Below are 18,325 nucleotides of genomic sequence, written 5' to 3'. Positions count from 1 at the left end.
TGACCTGATCAAGCCTGAGGGAGCTCAGAGAAATTAGATCCAGACTCAGGGCCGGACCCGTCTGGTGGTCAGGGTGGGGCTGATTCAGAACCGCAGCTCTATCACAGAACAGTTGTCTGATCCTACTGATATAACGGAGGTTTACGAAGCTAAATCTGAAGCATAACTGCACTGCAACCAGAGATTTTAATGACACTATGCTGCTGGAATAGAAATGTGGACTATTTTTGATCAAAACGATGACCTTTGGAGGCTCTGAGATAGAGAGGATCATGCTTAGATGACTTTAAAAGTCTAGGCAGGCAGAGTCACCTGTTTTCATGAAGAAAGAGCAGGTGGAGAGGAAAACAAACTTCATAAGTTCATTTTTTAATACTTCATAATTAAAAGCAGGAGGAATTCATTTAAGTAAGAATAAAACTAAATCTTACTCATCCTCATCAATAATTTACTTCATCTGTGAAAACTTGTCAGGAATTACAATGTTACTGCAGGCAAAACAGATCACAGGTTTTGTGATTTTTTAAAAAACATTTTCTATCTTTTGATGAGATCAGGAAATGTGCTAAAGAGGATGTTAAATAAAAAATCCAGCAGCTTTGTCTGAACCTCAAACTTTCAGACCATTTATAATCTGAGCCGAATCAAAAGTCAAAGTCCTGAGACCTGAGCTTTTGTTAGGAATACATTTTTAGTTTCTCCCACATATTTGGGATCAGTAGGATCTGATCATTTTAAAACCTAAGCCTTGTCTTTGACTAGGAAGTAGTTTTTGCAAAAAATGATACATGCAAATGAGACCAACAGGATTATCATACTGTGCAACACACAAAAATACAGATATAACCAGGTATTAACTAAACTAGGAGTGCAGATCGATCGGCCGGCCGATCGATCTGCACTGATTTCCTTTATTTTGGGGGATAGGCCATCGACCAATACTTACATATGAAACCAATCTTATCCACCAATCTTATCTACCTCTACCCACTAAGACGTGAAAAATGAAAGACCAAAGGAACTTTTATAATTTAGTAGTTTGGACAGCAATGCTCTGAACTTTTCATATATACTGTATTTGAGAGAACTACCTCATGCGCAATTAAAACAAGAAGTTTGTATCCTTTCACGGGTATTGTTCAATGTTTTTCAATAAAATAAGATTGGAACATTGAAGGTGTATGCTGTCAGTAAAAAAAAAAAAAAAAAAAAAAAAATCCGTATCGGCCAAAATCGGAATCGGCAGGTCAGGCTTTTCAAAAATCGGTGATCGGTGATTGGCCAGAAAATTGCAATCGGTGCACCCCTAAACTAGACTTAAAGTAAAAGCTCTGGAGATCCTGAAAAAATTCCCTTTAAAATAATGAGAGATGCCCAAAACATAAAGCCTTTCAAGAAGAGTGGAGGCTGTTATAGCTGCAAAGGGGGGCAACTCCATATTAAAGCACATGGATTCGAATAGAACAATGTCATTACAGTCCCTGTATATCTTCACATATATGTTTATGTGTCCATAGAGATGTTGCAGTGAAGTTTGCAGTGGCTCCTCATCACAGGATGAAAAGACCAAATGTTTTACTGATATTGCAGCCCACTCTCAACACACATGCACACACACCTGGTCATATTGAGTGAACACTGAGTGTCAGTCAGCTGAATGAAAGACAGCCATTCATCGATAAGACAGGGGTTCACATAAACAGAGTGTCAGAGGGAAAACAAACCAGACCACTGCCAGCCCTCTGAGCTCCATTCAGCCTCCAGAGAGGGAGACAACTGATGGGTGTGAATGTGTGTGTTCCTGGCATGGGACATCTACGGGGGGGGTCGTCAGAGAAGGACTGAGAGGAAGTGGTTCTGCTCCTGTCGGTCCTTTTATCTCATACACAGCTGACCTGAGAGCACACAGCAGCAGTCAAGACTGGAGGACAAATATGGGCACAAGCAGGCTGGTCGTAGTGACAAGTCACAGACATAGACGTAAGTGATAAAAATACATACTGGAAGTGAAACCTTGAATTATAAATGCAGGATTGTATGTGAACTGTGACCTCTGCAAACTGTTACACCCCTGGGTCCTGCGGGGTTGCTGCATGTCAGCACAGAGTGGATTCAGATTAACTTTCTACCAATGTTGAGCCAGCATCCATTAATGTTTTTTGCATTAATTTGCATCTTAAACCTTATTTTCATCCTTTGGCTTTAAACTATGCATTCAAGTTGGGTGATCTTTTTATGTCATTTTTTTATTGTGTTGGAGAGTTAAGGTTTTTATTTGTAATTTAATGTTGTTTTATGATTCTATTCCTTTAATGGATTTTACAGTGCTCTTATTTGCTTTTATATCTTCTCCTTACTATTTTTTATTTTTGCAGTGTTTTATTTCTGTGTTTTAGTCATTGTGAAGTGCTTTGGTAAACAGTGAGTTGGAGATTTGCTTGAGTTTCTTAAATGTTGTGGCAGTCTTACTCTGCCGTAGCAATTTGTGCAACTATAATTACTGCAACTTTACAAAACTTCAGTTCAGTCAGGACCACTTTGTCAAGAACGCACAATTTGAAGGAATAATATGTGGCTGTTCTAGGAAGGAGGAGCTGGGGTGGAGGATGGTTGTAAAAATTAGCTTGGAGAGGGAGCAGCAAAGCATAGTCAGGTTAGAGCAGGTTAAATATGGCAGCATGAGTACGATTAGCCAGTAGTGTGCTTAAAAGCAAATCAGCTGGCCGTCAGCTGATGAGGGCTTGCGTGAGATCAGCTGATCTCAATTACACAGCAGTGCTGGACTCCGTGGCCAGCCTGAACTAAAGCTATTCATTCTATTCACTGTAACCTGTTTTAAATAGGAAATTTTGTATAGATGAGGATTTGGTATGCCTTTAAATTCTGCCTTGATAGGTCTGCTTTGGGAAAAAAACACTGAGATGAACTAAGGTAAATTATGGGTGCAGGTTTAGCTCAGTTGGTGAAGCAGGCTGTAGTCCTAGACACACTGTTCATGGGAGAGATTCCCAGTCTTGGGGCTGTTTACTGCATGTATTCCCCCATTCTCTGTCTCTCTTTAGCCATCTTGCCCACATAGAGGCAAAAGACCCCAAAACTAACAGATAAAAAAGAACTAAGGAATGTTATAAGTGCATCAGTTTTCTTTAATTGCAATTAATTACATGTCACTACAGTGTCTCATAGCAGCCACTCTCATGTTAAATAGGTCCACCGCTGACTCCTTAATGTCTTATTTCACTAAAAAAAATAAACTCTCAGACAGCTCAGTGGACGAGTCAGAAACCATCTGGACCTTGTGTTATCAAATAGTTTACATCTTCTGTTCCCTTATTTTCTTTCAATCCATACTAAGTTCTTTTTCTGTGGTTAAGTTCATGTAATAATCTTCAATCGACCCAAAGTGACTAATTTGATTTCAAAATAAAAGCAGGTCAGTATCCAAACAGGAAGAAAGAGGGATAATACCTATTAAAAATCTTAATCATTTGACCGCCCTTCTTTCTACCTGAGAGGTGGATAGTTGCCTTCATGGGTTTCTGTGATCTTGTTCATTTCCACCATCCTGCTGCCAAACTTTGTACTCACTTTGAGTCTTTTTCCTCTTCACTGAGAGTTTTTTTATCACTCACAGTCACTCTCATGCCTTAAATTGTTTTTGAACCAAATCTCAGGTTTGTTTTTGTTGTCCACATTTCTGATTTGTGCAGATTTTTCTTGCACATGCTGGCAAATAGAATGAATCTTAACTCCCTGACATGCATTTACGAAACATACAAACATACAACATAAGCCAACTTACCGGCACTTACAAAGTCTTCATACATCTAGAAATGTAAAATGTAGTGAAAAATGCTTCCAGACTTTAATACACACAGAGTTATGAATGTGAAAACACTTCAATGGCCAAATTAAACATAATTACACATGCGTATAGCTCATATTATACATGCTTGAAATGCACACTTCCTCAAACACACAGGGAGTGAGAGGCCTGGCTGTTAATGGTGGTGGTCCCACGCTCCACAGTGGGATCTGTGTTTAGCCATGTTTAGAGGTCCATTTGGGGCCAGATAAATCAAGCTGCTGTCTACCAGAAGCCTCCATTAGGGGCCCGCCGAGGCCCCTGGACGGCCTGTCAGTCACCCCGTCAGTCAGCGAGCCGCCCTCTTCCAGCGTTTGAACTCATAATTACAGGGAGGCTCAGCCTGGCCCGGCCCGGCCCCGGCTACCGAGCCCCCCAGCTCCCAGACGGCAGCACTAGCTAGCCCAGCGCTAATGCTAATACTAACAAACGACGGACATTTCACCTCCAGAGGAAACAGCGGCGGGGAAAATATTTATGGAAACTGAAAAGTCTCCCTCCCCTTTGTTATGCCCCCTTCGGCCCCCCGTCATCCGTTTCCACAAATGACTTTTATGGCTTTTAGTTTTTATGCCTTTGAGTGACAGTCCTGGGTTTCCCCCAGAATTCAAGAGGTTAGCCGGTTAGTTAGCAGAGCTGCACTAGCAGCAGGCTAACCTCTGACTGCCACAGATTAATCAAACACCAGTTAGAGGGGAGAGTGTAAAACACAGGGGCCACGATGACGGATGGCTTTTTAAGGAGGGACGGTGGAGGGAGGTGTGGGAGAAAAACACCTCAGATCTCCACAGAAGACAGAAAAACTCAGTGATAAGAGCTGGAAATTACCAACGCAGCTAGGGCTGGGAATAATGGACAAAAACTGTATCTGCATCTATATTTAGAGCTCAGTGATGATACATTATACAGTATAAGCAAATAAATGAAAAATAACTGTCACTATATTTGAATTACAAACTTTGATATGGTCTAGTAAAAATCATACTGAAACCTGTCTGATACCACAGCAACAAAAATGAAAGTTATTGACACCCAATACTGGTAAATTTTCCATTTTTAGCTTTCTACAATTGCAGGAAACTCTCACACATGGTCTAAATCAGGGTGTCAAACTCAATCACAGCAGGGGCCAGATTCTGGACTCTGGATTCTGGACTAACCTAAGGGCCTAACAGGGTCACCTTTTTAACCATAAACTGTCAACCTTGTTTCACCAGTAAAAAAAAAAGTATTTAAAGAAAAAACGTTTGCACCGATGATAAATGATTTTGACGTTAAAAATGTAAAAAAGACAAGTTTAAAGGCTCACAATCTGAGAAAGGTAAATGTATTAGTTCAAAAAGGTCAAAACATTAAATTGAAATTGAAAAATAATGTTTTTCAAAGGCAAATAGATTAGAAAGAAAGACAAAATTATGAGCTTAAGAGGTCAAAATATGAAATAAATTTGTAATTGTGAAATTGAAAGTCAAAATATGATTCAAAAGATGTGAGTCTAAAAGGTCAAACTATGGGATTATGAAGTCAAAGTTTAGAGTTGAAAATATGAGACAAAATACAAAAGAATTCGTTAAAAAGGTCAAAACATGACTTAAAATTTTACATTATAAGTCTACAAGCTCAACATATATGAGAAGTCAAAATTATGACTTGAAATGCTCAAAGTATGAAATAAAAAGTGAAAATCCCATTTTTGAGTCCTCATTGAGAGATGCAAAATTGAAAATAAGACATGAAAACTCAAATCAGTTTATTTTCCCACATTCCTGACTTCTTATTTAATTATTTTTTCTTCTTACTTTTTCAGATTTTCTGACTTAACAAGGATATCTTTAATCATCAAGGATAAGTTCATATTTTTATACTTGAGTAAATCTGCAGACCTTATACTGATGGGCCCGTGGAACAGAAATATGAGATCATCTTGCGGGCCAGATTTAACACGGGCCGGATATGGCCCCCGAGCTTTGAGTTTGACACCCCTGGTCTAAATCCTGCCAAAAATTAAAGGCATGGCCTTAAACTGTGGTTTTCAAAATGTCATGTACTCTACAATAATGTGTGCTTCAAAATGATAAAAAAAAAAAACCCTCCAGTATTTAAATCAATGATTGATGGTATAAAAAAAATACAGAACTAGTAACAGCTTCAATGTATATATTGCCTTCATGGGACCAAAGGATGCTTTTCATGGAGACAGATAAAACAAAAATACAAAACAAAACAAAAAAACAAACAAACAGAAAGACAGGGGAGCATTAAGAAAGAGAGAACACTGTCTAACTGTCTAAACTGCACAAATCTGGAAAATTGGGTGGGACAAATCTTGCAGGGGGCAACATATTTGTGCAATCAAGACAATGTGCAGGAGTTTGCCTGCAAGTTTTGACCATTATAAACAATAAACTGGGTACCAGTTTGGCTAAGTTGGTGAAGCAGGCACTCACATATTGATGCTGCAGAATCAATACCGCACTGGCAGAATCACACATTATCAATGTCTCCAGGGCCGCCTCTGGCCAAAGCCAGGCCTTACCTCTAATTTCCACATCCAGCGAACGCGCCACGAAACGCCAGCAAATCGTACTGTGGAGCAAATCGCTCCCTCTCTAGTCTATCAGAGTATTTCCACAGCCGGCACTCCAGCCTGGACTGACTCTTCGCTCTGCTTCGTTCGAGATACAATGCAAGTCTATTTTCAGCGCTGGCCGCTGCCAAACCGCGTCAATACCTGTCGATCAGAAAGCTCCAGAAGAGGAAGTCACAAGCGTAGAATATCCGGTTCTTTCAAAATACAACACAATGCATGGACACCAGATCATAAATCATCCCGATATCAACATTACATCTCATCCTGCAGCGTGAGCAGTGGGTAAGTGGGTCACAGAGCTACAACGGCGCCATTGATGAGGAAAAGTTAACTTTTGAGGATATTTAGCCAAGGAATTTTACATAAAACCACAGATCCTTTAAGCAATCATTAACCTTTTAACTTCCAAATATACTCACCCATTGGAAGAAGCAATAATATCATGGACTTAGATCAGAAAGGATGATAAATTAACCCCAAAAGGTAAAATAGTACGCTGTTGACATGCTATTCCTGCGTGAACTTGCAGTTCTCCTGTGATCTCTTCCTGCTGATCAGGGCTTGCATGCCGCGGCGCAGCACTCTGAACTCGCTTCCAGTGGGCGAGGTTGCTTGCCTTTTGGTTGAAGCAAACCTGAAGCGCTTTGGTGCGCAGCGCACACGCTGTATATGGAAATTCAGGGTTAGTTTTAGTTTTTCTGGCAATATCAGATAACTGTCAGGGGCGAGACCCAAAAAGGCTCTTCACTTTTCATTTCATCTATTCAATTTTAATGTTTCTGTACATATATAAAATTACCATTCGTTGAAGTCTTTCAAATCAGGGAATTTTACTCTCTCCAGCCTTGGGCATACATGTCAGTCATCATGCTGCTGTCAAAGACAAAAACTAAAACTATTTTCCTGGCTCAGTGATAGAATGAATCAAATCACTTTTAGAGAGATTTATATCTTCCAAGCATGCATCAGTTCTGCATTTGACATTAGACCGCTCCCAAACTTCCGGTCGACAACAAGGTGACTTTCAATGACGAGTTAAATTTAACTGAAGATGTACATTGCAGCACATAGCAATGACGTCCAGAAGTGCTATTAACCCATCTCTGAAACATCATTATCGCACGTTTGGATGCCATTATGATAATAACAAACCGACAAATAAATGCAGTATAGGACGGTTTAGTTTTGGAGAATGATGACAGCAGGTTCTGTTTTGGCTCAGAGCATATTGTTAATTTTTCACATGAAACACGTCACACCCTGCCGTGCATAGAGCCTATCGAAGTAAAAATCATGACAAAAACAGCACTATAACAGCAGGGAGGTGCGACTTACATGCAGAAAAAACACATCTGGTATGACAGCTGTGATGGTGTGAGGTGCAGCTGCTGCAGCTTTCACGCAGCAAACACACACCCAGTTAGAAACAGTGTTAGTGGTTTCAATCATGTGGCCTGTTTTTATTTGTTAAATCAACATTATTATTAACTATGTCAATAGAAATCATAATGTCTGACAGTATATCTTATTCTTAGAAATAGTGATATATCTTAAAATTCAATATTTACCGCCCAGGTTCAACTCCAGCCCAAATAAAGCTGTATATTTTGGTGCACCACAGCTGGTTTCCTCTGCTGGATCGACCACTTTATCAGCTAACAAACACTCATTCATGGGTCTCACTCTGTTCTGAAAGTCATCAATCATATCCAGCTGGTCAAAGGGTTCAAACACAGGGTTGATTTTGGAGTTCAACCTCTGTGGTGGGCAGACGAAAAAGTTTTCTGCTCTTACACGTATGCACACACAGAGTCAGCCGTGGCTCACTAGCTCTCAGGAATTCATGAATAATATATATGAGCCCATAAAGGCAGCATGAACAATGGAAATATTATCCTCTGCTGCATAAACGCAGAGCCGACCACAGAGTATTCTCACAGGGAGCTCGTTCCTCTTATCTCTTGACGGCTCGGCGGCGAAGGCCGGCTCTGCTGCATGTGGAGACACACACTGCTAACGAGGGGGAAACCCACCCACCTCCCTCCTCCATCACCCAAGATTGATGCATAAAATTTACCCAGTAGACATTCCTGCAGGTCAAAATGAAAGAGGTGCCTGGTTCACCAGCATTCCTGATTGGCCACACATTCCTGCACCATTCCAACAACGGTGTGATTGCTGGCATGGAGCCGAAGCTCAGCGAGGTAAACATCAATGACATTTCTGCTTTCTAAATAGTCCTCTGAGGTTTCACCTGGGGGGAAAAAGTAGGCCAGTAGGAGTGAAGCAGCACCACCCTCTCTGTCTACAGACAAACTACTGCAGTAAGGATGCACAACACTGCACGATATGATAGGGACAGATAGAAAAAGCAGAAAAATGCAGTGTTTTTTATGTAAATATCAAGCCACCTCTAGGTAAAATTTTTTAAGGATGCATGAGCACTCTCTACAATAAAAGACTTCCAAAAATATAGAATTCAAAACACAAACAGAAGAAAATATGCCAAACAGTGTAGTGAAAAAAAACATTGAAATCACATCTAATTTATTTCCCTGACATGTTTTCATAAAGATGATGATTTGATGTTTCTCTATTAAATTCGTCACATTAGAGACACAAACTGCTGATCTGGCCCAGGCCTCAGCAGCATGCCTCCCAATACTGACATGAATTATTAATTTGACGCGTTCATCACTCTTCCGACCATCGCTGTCGATAGCCTCCATTATGGCGGGTGTGTATACATTACAGAGTGTATAGTGTGTCAGAAACTTCCCGCATAAGAGCAGCTAGATGGCGGGAAGAGACGAGAGGAGAAGAGAGAGAGAAGATAGAGGGAACATGTGATGGACAGGAGTGACAGCAGAAAGCATTAGCTGGAAGATGAAGAGTCATGATATCAGAGCTTTATATCAGACAGAAGCAAGGAGGTGGAGTCAGGGAAGACACTGACATCCTGGCAGGTAATTCAAACCGCACATTCAGAGCCAAAACATTAAAGTTTGAGAAGGTTTCACAGAGAATTATACAGCCTAGGGAAGGGCAGCTGAATGGGGCCAGTTAGAGAATAAAAACTCTTGCTGAAGCCAAGCAGGAAGACGGCAAAAACATCCACTAGGAAAAGCTTCAGTGAGGTTCTTTGCTCTTCTCTTAATAAAGAAATGTTCAGTTCTGAAAAAACTGCTGCCACAGCCTCATCTATGCTGATCTCTTTATTTATTTATTTTTTTATTTATCTATTTATTTATCTATTTATTTAACCTTTATTTAACTGTTAACATTCATTGAGGTTTCCCTCATTTACAATGATGTCGAGATACAACAGAGACACAATTAGAGCAAGTTAAAACAAGACAAGAAAGTAGGACCAATGAAAACTGTCCTGTATCCATATACGCCCATGCTGTAAACCTGGACATTGCACCATGAGCAGCACGGCGTGCTGTGTTTCACACAGATGGCTATTTCGGTGGCACAATGTACTTGTTTTTGCTGTTACTATACATGCATGATGTAAGGCGTGAAAATCACGAGGGAAAAGAAGTTGATGCAGTGATGTTTACAGGCATGCGTCCTGCATTTTTACGTATCCACTTGTGCGGCTTCATGGCTACTATGGCACTATGCCTGCACCGGTAAACCTACACAGATCTCAGTGAGACAGTGCTCAGTTTGTGTCTGTGGACTTCAGGGAATTTCAGAAACTTTTCTGATTGACCCGACTGTTTTACAGAAAACCATCAGGCTTAACGAGTCAAGTCCTGTTTTGGTGCTTTCCCTCTCTCGCTCCTCCAAACTTTAGGTGGAGGCTGTAATCCATGTTTGCAGCCTTTTCTTCTCTATGAGCTTTTAAAAACATTTTTGCCTATTTGAGTTTCTACTTTGGGACTTACAAACTAGGGCTGTAGTCAACCAAAGAAAAACTTGGTCGATTAAAATCGCACCAGATCATCAATTAATCGATCGGTCGTGGGACGGACCAAATAATAAATAAATAAATAAATAAATAATTAATTAAATTTATGTTATTTCTACATCAAACTTATCACTGACTATGTAGTTAGTGCATTTAGGTGGTAATTGAAATTCAAAATGATCCCAAAATGAACCTAAAAATCTTACGTTTGCAGTATAACTTCCTTATATTTTAATTAAATAATAATCCTTTTTAACAAAATGTTGCCACAATGCTGACTTTTTCAACATGCTGTCAATTAACATAAAAAAGAGTATAAACATGCTTCACAGGCTCCGGTGGGAGGGTCCTAGTGACGTTGTTTTGACTTTCTGGGTATTTAACCTGTAATTAATTACCCTTAAAGGGGCAAGTAAATTATGTTTGAGTAGTTATATTCATAGTTATTTTTTTTGTAAATTATATTTTGTAACACTAGATGACTGAAAAAATAAAAACACATGACGTCTCCCTTCTCACCCCTGCAAAAAAAAATGGATTCTTCTATTTAAAGTAGCACGTTCGATTGTTCGACCAATTGGACTTTGGTCAAACATGAGGTCATCAACCAATTAATTGACCAATCAACTTGAGGCTGTCAGCCCTATTAGAAATAGATCAAAATAGCTTTTTCGCACAAGTTGAACTGGAAACTTTGAGATTTTGATGGCACTTCTCTGTACGGAGGGCTGCACAGCGACACAGGGGTTAGTGCTGCTGTCTTATAGCAGAACATTCCTGCTTCGCTTCCCGGTCAGGGCCTTCCTGTGCAGAGTTTGCATGTTCTGCCCGTCTCTCCCTGGGTACTCCAGCCTCCTCCCACTACCAAAGACATGCTCATTAGGTTAATTGGTGACTCTAAATTAGCTGTAGATGTGAATGTGCCTGGTTGTCCGTCTCCATATGTGCCCCAGGGTGTACCCCGCCTCTCGCCCAATGACGGCTGGGATAGGCTCCAGCCCCCTGCGACCTCCAACGTGATAAGCAGTGTAGAAAATGGATGGATGAACTCTTTTTGGAGTTTCTCGCTCTGACATAGATACAGTCGGCATAAAGAGGAACACCCACAAAACGTCACATCCGGTTTGCGTCGAGGGGGAAAACAAACCGCTTTCCATAATGCAGAGGAACTGTTGTGTACCCTTTTGCACAGAAAATAAGTTTAAAAAAATCCAAATCTGAAGTTTTATATTTTTACCAAATTGAAGCTCAGAGCTGAGGAGAAGAACGCGGTGGCTTCAAGTGATCCGGCGGGAGGATGAGTTTGGTTGCTTGTGGGATCCAAAATCCAAACATGTGTACGTCTGTAGTCAGCACTTCATTACAGGTATGACAACGTTATGTTCACCTTATTTAAACAGTGTTAGATTGGTTTGTAGTTAACATGAATGTTCAATTACTAGTTTTAAGAGAAGTTAACTAACTACTATGTTATGCAACTACCTTGCCTCATTACAAAAGCTAACGAGTATACAGCATAATTAGTGTGTGATGAAGCACAACTCCGACAAAGCCACTTGTAAAAAAAGTTATGTGCCTCCAGGGACCGATAGTTTTTGAGGCTGTTGTGTGTGTAAATCCTCACGTGATGTACCAAGTCGTCAATAACCAATATGCAGCTCATGATGGCTATTGTGCTGTAATGAATCAATGTATGACATTTTAGCGGTTAGCATATGTATCAGAATTTAAAATCCACGGGTTGACAGTGCTGCTGGCGAGGGGGAAAAGATTGTTTTCCCCCTTCAAATTCCCCGCCCCCATCTATGATGCAACTGTGACGCGACACCGACTGTATCTATGGCAATTAACCTATCGCTGATAAATAAAGGAGCATGTGCAGAACGCCTTGTCTAGTTTTGTTCTGATTGGGTGGTACACACCCTAGAGTGCATTGATCTCCAGCTGCTTAATCTATGATGTGTTAGACCAACTTCAAAAAAGCTGATTTAGTATGATTTCAATCAAAGTGCATCTTGAAAGACCAACTTGAACACAACAAATTAACCTTCTCTAACTATATATTAATAGTGAAATTTTCCCTCATGATATGAATTTAGAAACAAGCTCTGTAAACGTGTTCTTAATCATTACCAGTTGTTTCTAACAATCTTACTGCAGGATCTCAGTGCATGTGTATCACATTTATTTAGATAACATGTTGATTGCTGATTTTTTTTTTTTTTTTCTGTCAAGCGTGACTGAAACAACAGGTCTGATTAAGTATGAAAGCGCTAGGTTAATGTTTCTGATTAAACCGTTAACTGGTGGACATTAACCAGAGAGAGGGTATTAACATTCAAGGCAGACAAATTAAAAGTTGGCTCCCTGATAGCCAGTGGTGGCGACAGACAGGCTAACATTAGTTAAACACTGATTATTTGGGTTAGAATAGCATTAAGACCTTCAACGAGCTCTTTCATTTCCCCTCATTAAGCTCCAACAAAGTCTCTGAACTCTTAAAGTAAATGTGGATTAAACAAATGTGTAGTTGGAGCTGATCACAAAGAGCCGAACGCTGACGCACCAACGGCTCATGCGGCTGATGAAGAGATGAAGTCACACCACCTCGCTACGTTAATGAGAAGCTAATGGACGGTGGAGATGATGAGCGCCAAGTCGGCCTCTAGAGAAAACAGCAGGGGCAAGGGACCATCACTTTGTACCTCTCACACAGACGAACACGCTAACACAAATACACCAAAGCAGCTCCACCCTCACATACGTCAAACTTAAACAAAAGGAGACACAAAAACTCGACGCCTGCTTTGTTTTAAACGTGGTCTCTGGGTTTCTACGGAGGTCAAGCGGGTACGAGTGCGTCTGTAACACGTTGTGTCTGTTGAAACTAATGTGACTTTGTGTGAGTGTAAAAACTGGGTGTGAGCTCACAGCTAATCACCAAAAGAGAGGAAGTCCATAAATCAGCAGAAAACAACTCTCACACTGTAAATCTGCACTAACACGTCATCGCTGTGTGAGCGTGTGTTTGTGAGAGGTAATGAGAGACAGCAATAAGAGAGCAGGAGAGTGAGACTTACTCTCCAAGGTACAGAATCGACCTCCAACAGTCACAAAACTCAAGTTTTTTTAAATTCTCTTCATGTAAGAGGACTTGATTTTACTTTCCTTTGCAGTATATGGCACCATGATTTAATACTTTCACTTCTGCATCCAATCAACAAAGATGGCAGCTATGGAGATATTACTGTTGCAAAATCATATTCAGATGAGTAATCTACAGATGATCTAAGCACACAGACCTGCAGATCTGTAGACAGGTTTGTAAACCTCTACTTAGTTATTATTGGCTTTAAAGTCTAACAGCCTGATTCACCAAAGGATTCTGCAGCTTTTGCACCACATACACCTGTGCAAATGAGTCAATACAACATTTTCTGATTCACAAACACAAAATCCAGGTCCAATGCACCACAAAAGTGTGGTTTTTACTTTTGTGTCAAATCCACACTGTAGCTATGCTTTACAGAAATTATCGCCATGGTGCAAGTTAAATTATTATTATTATTATTATTTTTTTTATTAAATGTACTTTATATTAGTAGTAGTAGTAGTTACCCTCACCCATGCGAGCACTTTTAACTTGCATGTTGCCGTGTCTCAGTATCTCTGCAATACTCTAGATAAACACCAGTTGGCAGCACTATTTGTATTTCAGTTCCATCACGTGCCCTGCTTGTTCGTGTAAAGGAAACCATGGTGACTGAGCGTGTTATGTTGGAGCAGGAGGCGATAAATATCCAGCAGTAGTTGATACTTCTGCAGTTACTGCAAAGATGGCTAAAGATCTGTATGGCTGCTGAATCAGCTGAGGCATGGGCGGGGGAATTTTTATTGATGAATTCATGTTTGCAAGAAAATTAATGAATTGGTTTGTGCAAGCTGTTTAGGTCATTCTAGACAGAGTATACACAATAAGCCTGTAGACATTGCTCAGAGACTGGCAGTAACTCAAAGCAGCCCAGTAGCCCAGTAGATCTGCAGTCTGCGGAGTTTTGACATGTCATTACATTTTTGAAAAGGTGCATGTCAGGTAACCTGGGTAGGTTCAAGGCCACATGAACCTATGACGTATACTATGTTATAGATTCAACACACAAGTATGAAGCAGGCTGCTGCAGAGCAAACAGTGTCCCCATCTGCTGGGGCTGTTGGTGGACATCTGAATGAACCATTGTACAGTCATGGGGAGGAAAGTTTGTCTTCCTCTATGAAAATCAGGCCCATTGCAAACAGTGTCTCATTCACAAACAATAATAGTAACAGCTTCCTAGTGTGGATGCTGCTAAAGTGCCAGTTGTAACAGAACTTGACAACATTTCTTTGTCAAAAGAAGAGCAAAGAACAGCAGTGAGTTGTTTTCTTTTCAAAAACGACAAAAGTCGTGTACTGACATGTCTACAGTTGCCATGCTTCGTGTTATGCAGTTCTCTATGGAGTTTACTCCTCGGCAGTGGCTACGTCACGTGTTTTGTTGCTCTGATTGGCCCATATAGATCTAACACACAGACCATTCATCCAATGAGCCAGGAAATTTTTTTTCAAAGGCCCTGCCCTATCCCAAACACCACCTATGGGAAGTTTTCCGGATGAATTTGTGAAACAAATCCATCTGGCGTGTCAGGTTAGGGACTAAAAAGACAAAAGAAAAACTAAATGTAAATTAAAACGCAAATTTTTTATGTGTGACACACAGTAATCAATAATGAAAAAATTCTCTGACAAAAATCTTTAAAATATTACCATATTTACAAATAAAAATAAAAATAAAAATAAAGTCCAAATAAAAGTGTTTCTTTGTATCGGCTGTATTTGAGCCATCATTCAAAGCAGTTCCTGTCTGCAGTGGCACAAAGGGCCTCACAGCATCAGTTTCAGATAGTTAAAAAGCTTTTCTTCATTACTGTATCTAAATCGTGTGTTGAAAAATAGCTTGCAGTTGTTTCTCCATACCTTCGGATCCTCAGACATGCTCATAGATCTTTTTACATATTGGTGGATCTGGATTATATATTAATATCTCCTGCAGCAAAGCCAACATGTTGAACTTGAGGGTCAAAGGTTACCCTGGAATTCTCTCTTAGAATTTCAACCTCGTCAACACACAACGTTTAACCTCCAGGAACCAATCATGATGAAACACACAAGGTGGTCTCTTCCAGTCACTCCAAACAAGATCTTTCTTCTCTTATTCATTTGGTCTCCGTGCAAAATAAGCTACTGTCAGTGCATATGTGTTTAATGCTGTACGTTGTATCTGACCTGGCTGTAGGTAGCGTCCAGCAGGGTGTCCAGGTTCTGCAGAGGTGCTGGTGTTTTGTCTTTGAATCGAGTAAGCAGGCGACGTTGGATGGCTCTGAACTGGACGGCCCGCTCTGACAGGAGGTCCTGGTACTGCTGAGCACTGACACGAAGCTAAAATATAACACAAACATACACAAGGAGAAATGATGAGGTGTTTGGTAGACTTCACTTAAAGATTCCTCCAGCAAATACTGATCTCTCTTCGAAAGGAAATGTTACTTTAAATCTTGCATATCAGTGTATTGTATTCATACATGGTGCCTGACAACTTTTAAACCTGTCTTTCTCATGCTTTTGTACCTGGAAGTGTTTGTCCACGGACAGGAAGTAATCCTGCAGTGGGAGCGGTCCACTGAAGCTTTTCTTGAAGTCTTTGACTCCCAGTTTGTGGAAATGTTTGTCAAATCTCTGAACCAGCTCTTTCAACACCAACCAGATGTCCTCGAAGCTGTCACTCTGGATACGGTAACGCTCTGACAAAGAGACAAAAATACATGTAGCAGAGGCCAGGACTTTATCCTTAGGTTTTAGAGCGCTATTTTCAAAGACTCTTGAATGGAAGTTATCTGGTAAAATGGTTAAAGGGAACTGTTCAGATATTTAAGCTGGTAAAGCCCACATTTACATCTTAATGAGATTTCATCCAAGGTAAACTGATGTTTTGTGAGAGTCACTTCAATCATGTTTTGCTGTTTGTCTACTCACGGGAGGTCTTGGAGGCTACCACAGTCACTTTGGCTCCTGACAGGAACTGAAAAGCCAAACCGTTCCCGTCCTTATCTTCAGATTTAGCTGCAAACTCTGCAGAGAGGCAGACAGACAGACAGCAGAGTGATGAGACAGATAGGACAGACTATCACGATGCAAGACGCCAACAAAGGTGAACAAGATACAGTCACACTGTTCACAAAGACACACAATGTAGAGCCGGCATGAGCTCCACAAATCCCTCTTTACACACAAAGCACACAGACACACAAACTTAGAGTGTGTTTAGACGTCAAGTTTCTGATTGTAGCTGATTGTCAGATAAGTGAGAAACAAAGCAGAGACTCTCAAGGCTGAAACACACAAACTCACACACCTACACAATGCCAAATACATAAACAGGCATAAACACATGAACATAAATACAAAACCACGCTTACAGAAACAAGATTTCTCATGTAAGCGTACACATACTGTAGCTACACTCCTCTGTGGTTTTCATTCCTCTCTTTCTGTTCATACTAAGGTCATGTGTGCATTTGTGTGAGTTTATGTGTGTGTGTGTGTGTGTTACCTGGAAAGATGGAGGTGAGCTCGACAGGAGGCTGGTTGGTGTCCATGGTGATCTTGAATCTCGTGTTTTTGGCGGGAGAGGAAGGAACACACACCAACGCCAGAGGAAGACTGAACCTGGACTGATGAATCCTGGGAACTCCTGAGAAACAGAGAAGATAAAAAAAATTCAGAAACTATATTTTTAATATATTTTACTGTCACATCTTACTCCCTGTGTTCTGTGAACTTAAATAGTTTCTTTCTTTTGTAGAAAGCTACTAGGTATCACCTTCTGTCAACTTTACTATTTGGAAATACCTTCTGTGATACCTAGATTTATTTTTTTTATCTAAAATCACTGACTTGGTATAAGAGTTTCACGTATCCACCATGTCATCAACCATTCAAATATGAATACTTTAATGAAACCCCAACTTTTGCAATTTTTTAGATAAAAAATGATTCCAAGTTGTAGCTGCAAGGAGTGAGTAATCAGTCCTAATTGTAAATTGTATTTTCTGTTTTCTTTTGCCTAGCTCCAGTGGTAGACACCACTGAGCGATGTCATTTAGTAATATTCATGATGGGTTTCACACTGAGAGATGGAGTTGGGTCTCATTATCCTCAAATTCCACATTTTCCACATCCCCTTGCTCAGAGGATACATTTTTTAGCTCAGCATTGCTCTAAAGCAGCTGGAGAATAAAGATCGCAAGTTCACGGGAGAAGTATGACATCACACTGCTAGAATTAGTCCAAATGTAAACAACAGATTATTTTGATTTTTTTAAGGTTGATTTTTTTTACTTTAGCATTAATCCATTACATTTTTGCTTCTACCATGCTTGAGTACATTAGGAAGTTAAAAGGTTTGGTATTACCTCTGTGACCCTCTAACAGACAGGAGACCTTTTGCATGTGCCTAGGGATGGGACGTAATGTTGACATGAACATTTAAATCTGATGATAAACGGACAGTACCAAATATTTACTGACTGATGAATTAAACAGGCCGTGGGAGTTGGGGCTCAGATGGAGGGCAGAACAGAGATACTTAGCAGCGCCACTTCAGTATAAAAGCCTGCACCTTTTGTCTAGTTTAAGATGTTGTTTCTGAGTTATTTACAGCGTCACTGCTGAGAAACATCAGAAAGAATATGTTCTGTGTGCCTCTCTGCCTGCCCAGCGTTGCATCACTCCTCTCTCTCCTGATGCATCTCACTCTGCTGTTTTGTTCTCACAAACATACACGAGACCAACCGATAAACAGGAATCGCGGTCAGCCTAGGAGATAGACCAGAGCTTGTGCCGTGAAATTGCAAAG

The 18,325-nt window shown here is 40.4% G+C and overlaps 1 protein-coding gene across 2 annotated transcripts in view; it reads right to left on the bottom strand.

Moving 5' to 3' along the window:
- bbs9 (Bardet-Biedl syndrome 9) overlaps positions 1 to 18,325 on the bottom strand; it is a 291,076-nt gene that overhangs the window by 162,796 nt on the left and 109,955 nt on the right. For both annotated transcript variants that reach the window (XM_041794515.1, XM_041794514.1), the window contains exons 15-18: positions 17,021 to 17,161; positions 16,444 to 16,539; positions 16,039 to 16,211; positions 15,697 to 15,849 (exon numbers count right to left, since the gene is read on the bottom strand). In XM_041794515.1, coding sequence (XP_041650449.1) covers positions 15,697 to 15,849; positions 16,039 to 16,211; positions 16,444 to 16,539; positions 17,021 to 17,161 — 563 coding nt within the window. The remainder of the gene's footprint in view (positions 1 to 15,696; positions 15,850 to 16,038; positions 16,212 to 16,443; positions 16,540 to 17,020; positions 17,162 to 18,325) is intronic.

The sequence above is a fragment of the Cheilinus undulatus genome, linkage group 8 (genome assembly GCF_018320785.1).
Source record: "Cheilinus undulatus linkage group 8, ASM1832078v1, whole genome shotgun sequence".
NCBI classification, from domain to species: domain Eukaryota; kingdom Metazoa; phylum Chordata; class Actinopteri; order Labriformes; family Labridae; genus Cheilinus; species Cheilinus undulatus.
The sequence above is the reverse complement of the archived record's forward strand: the minus strand, read 5'-3'. Positions and strand labels throughout refer to the sequence as shown.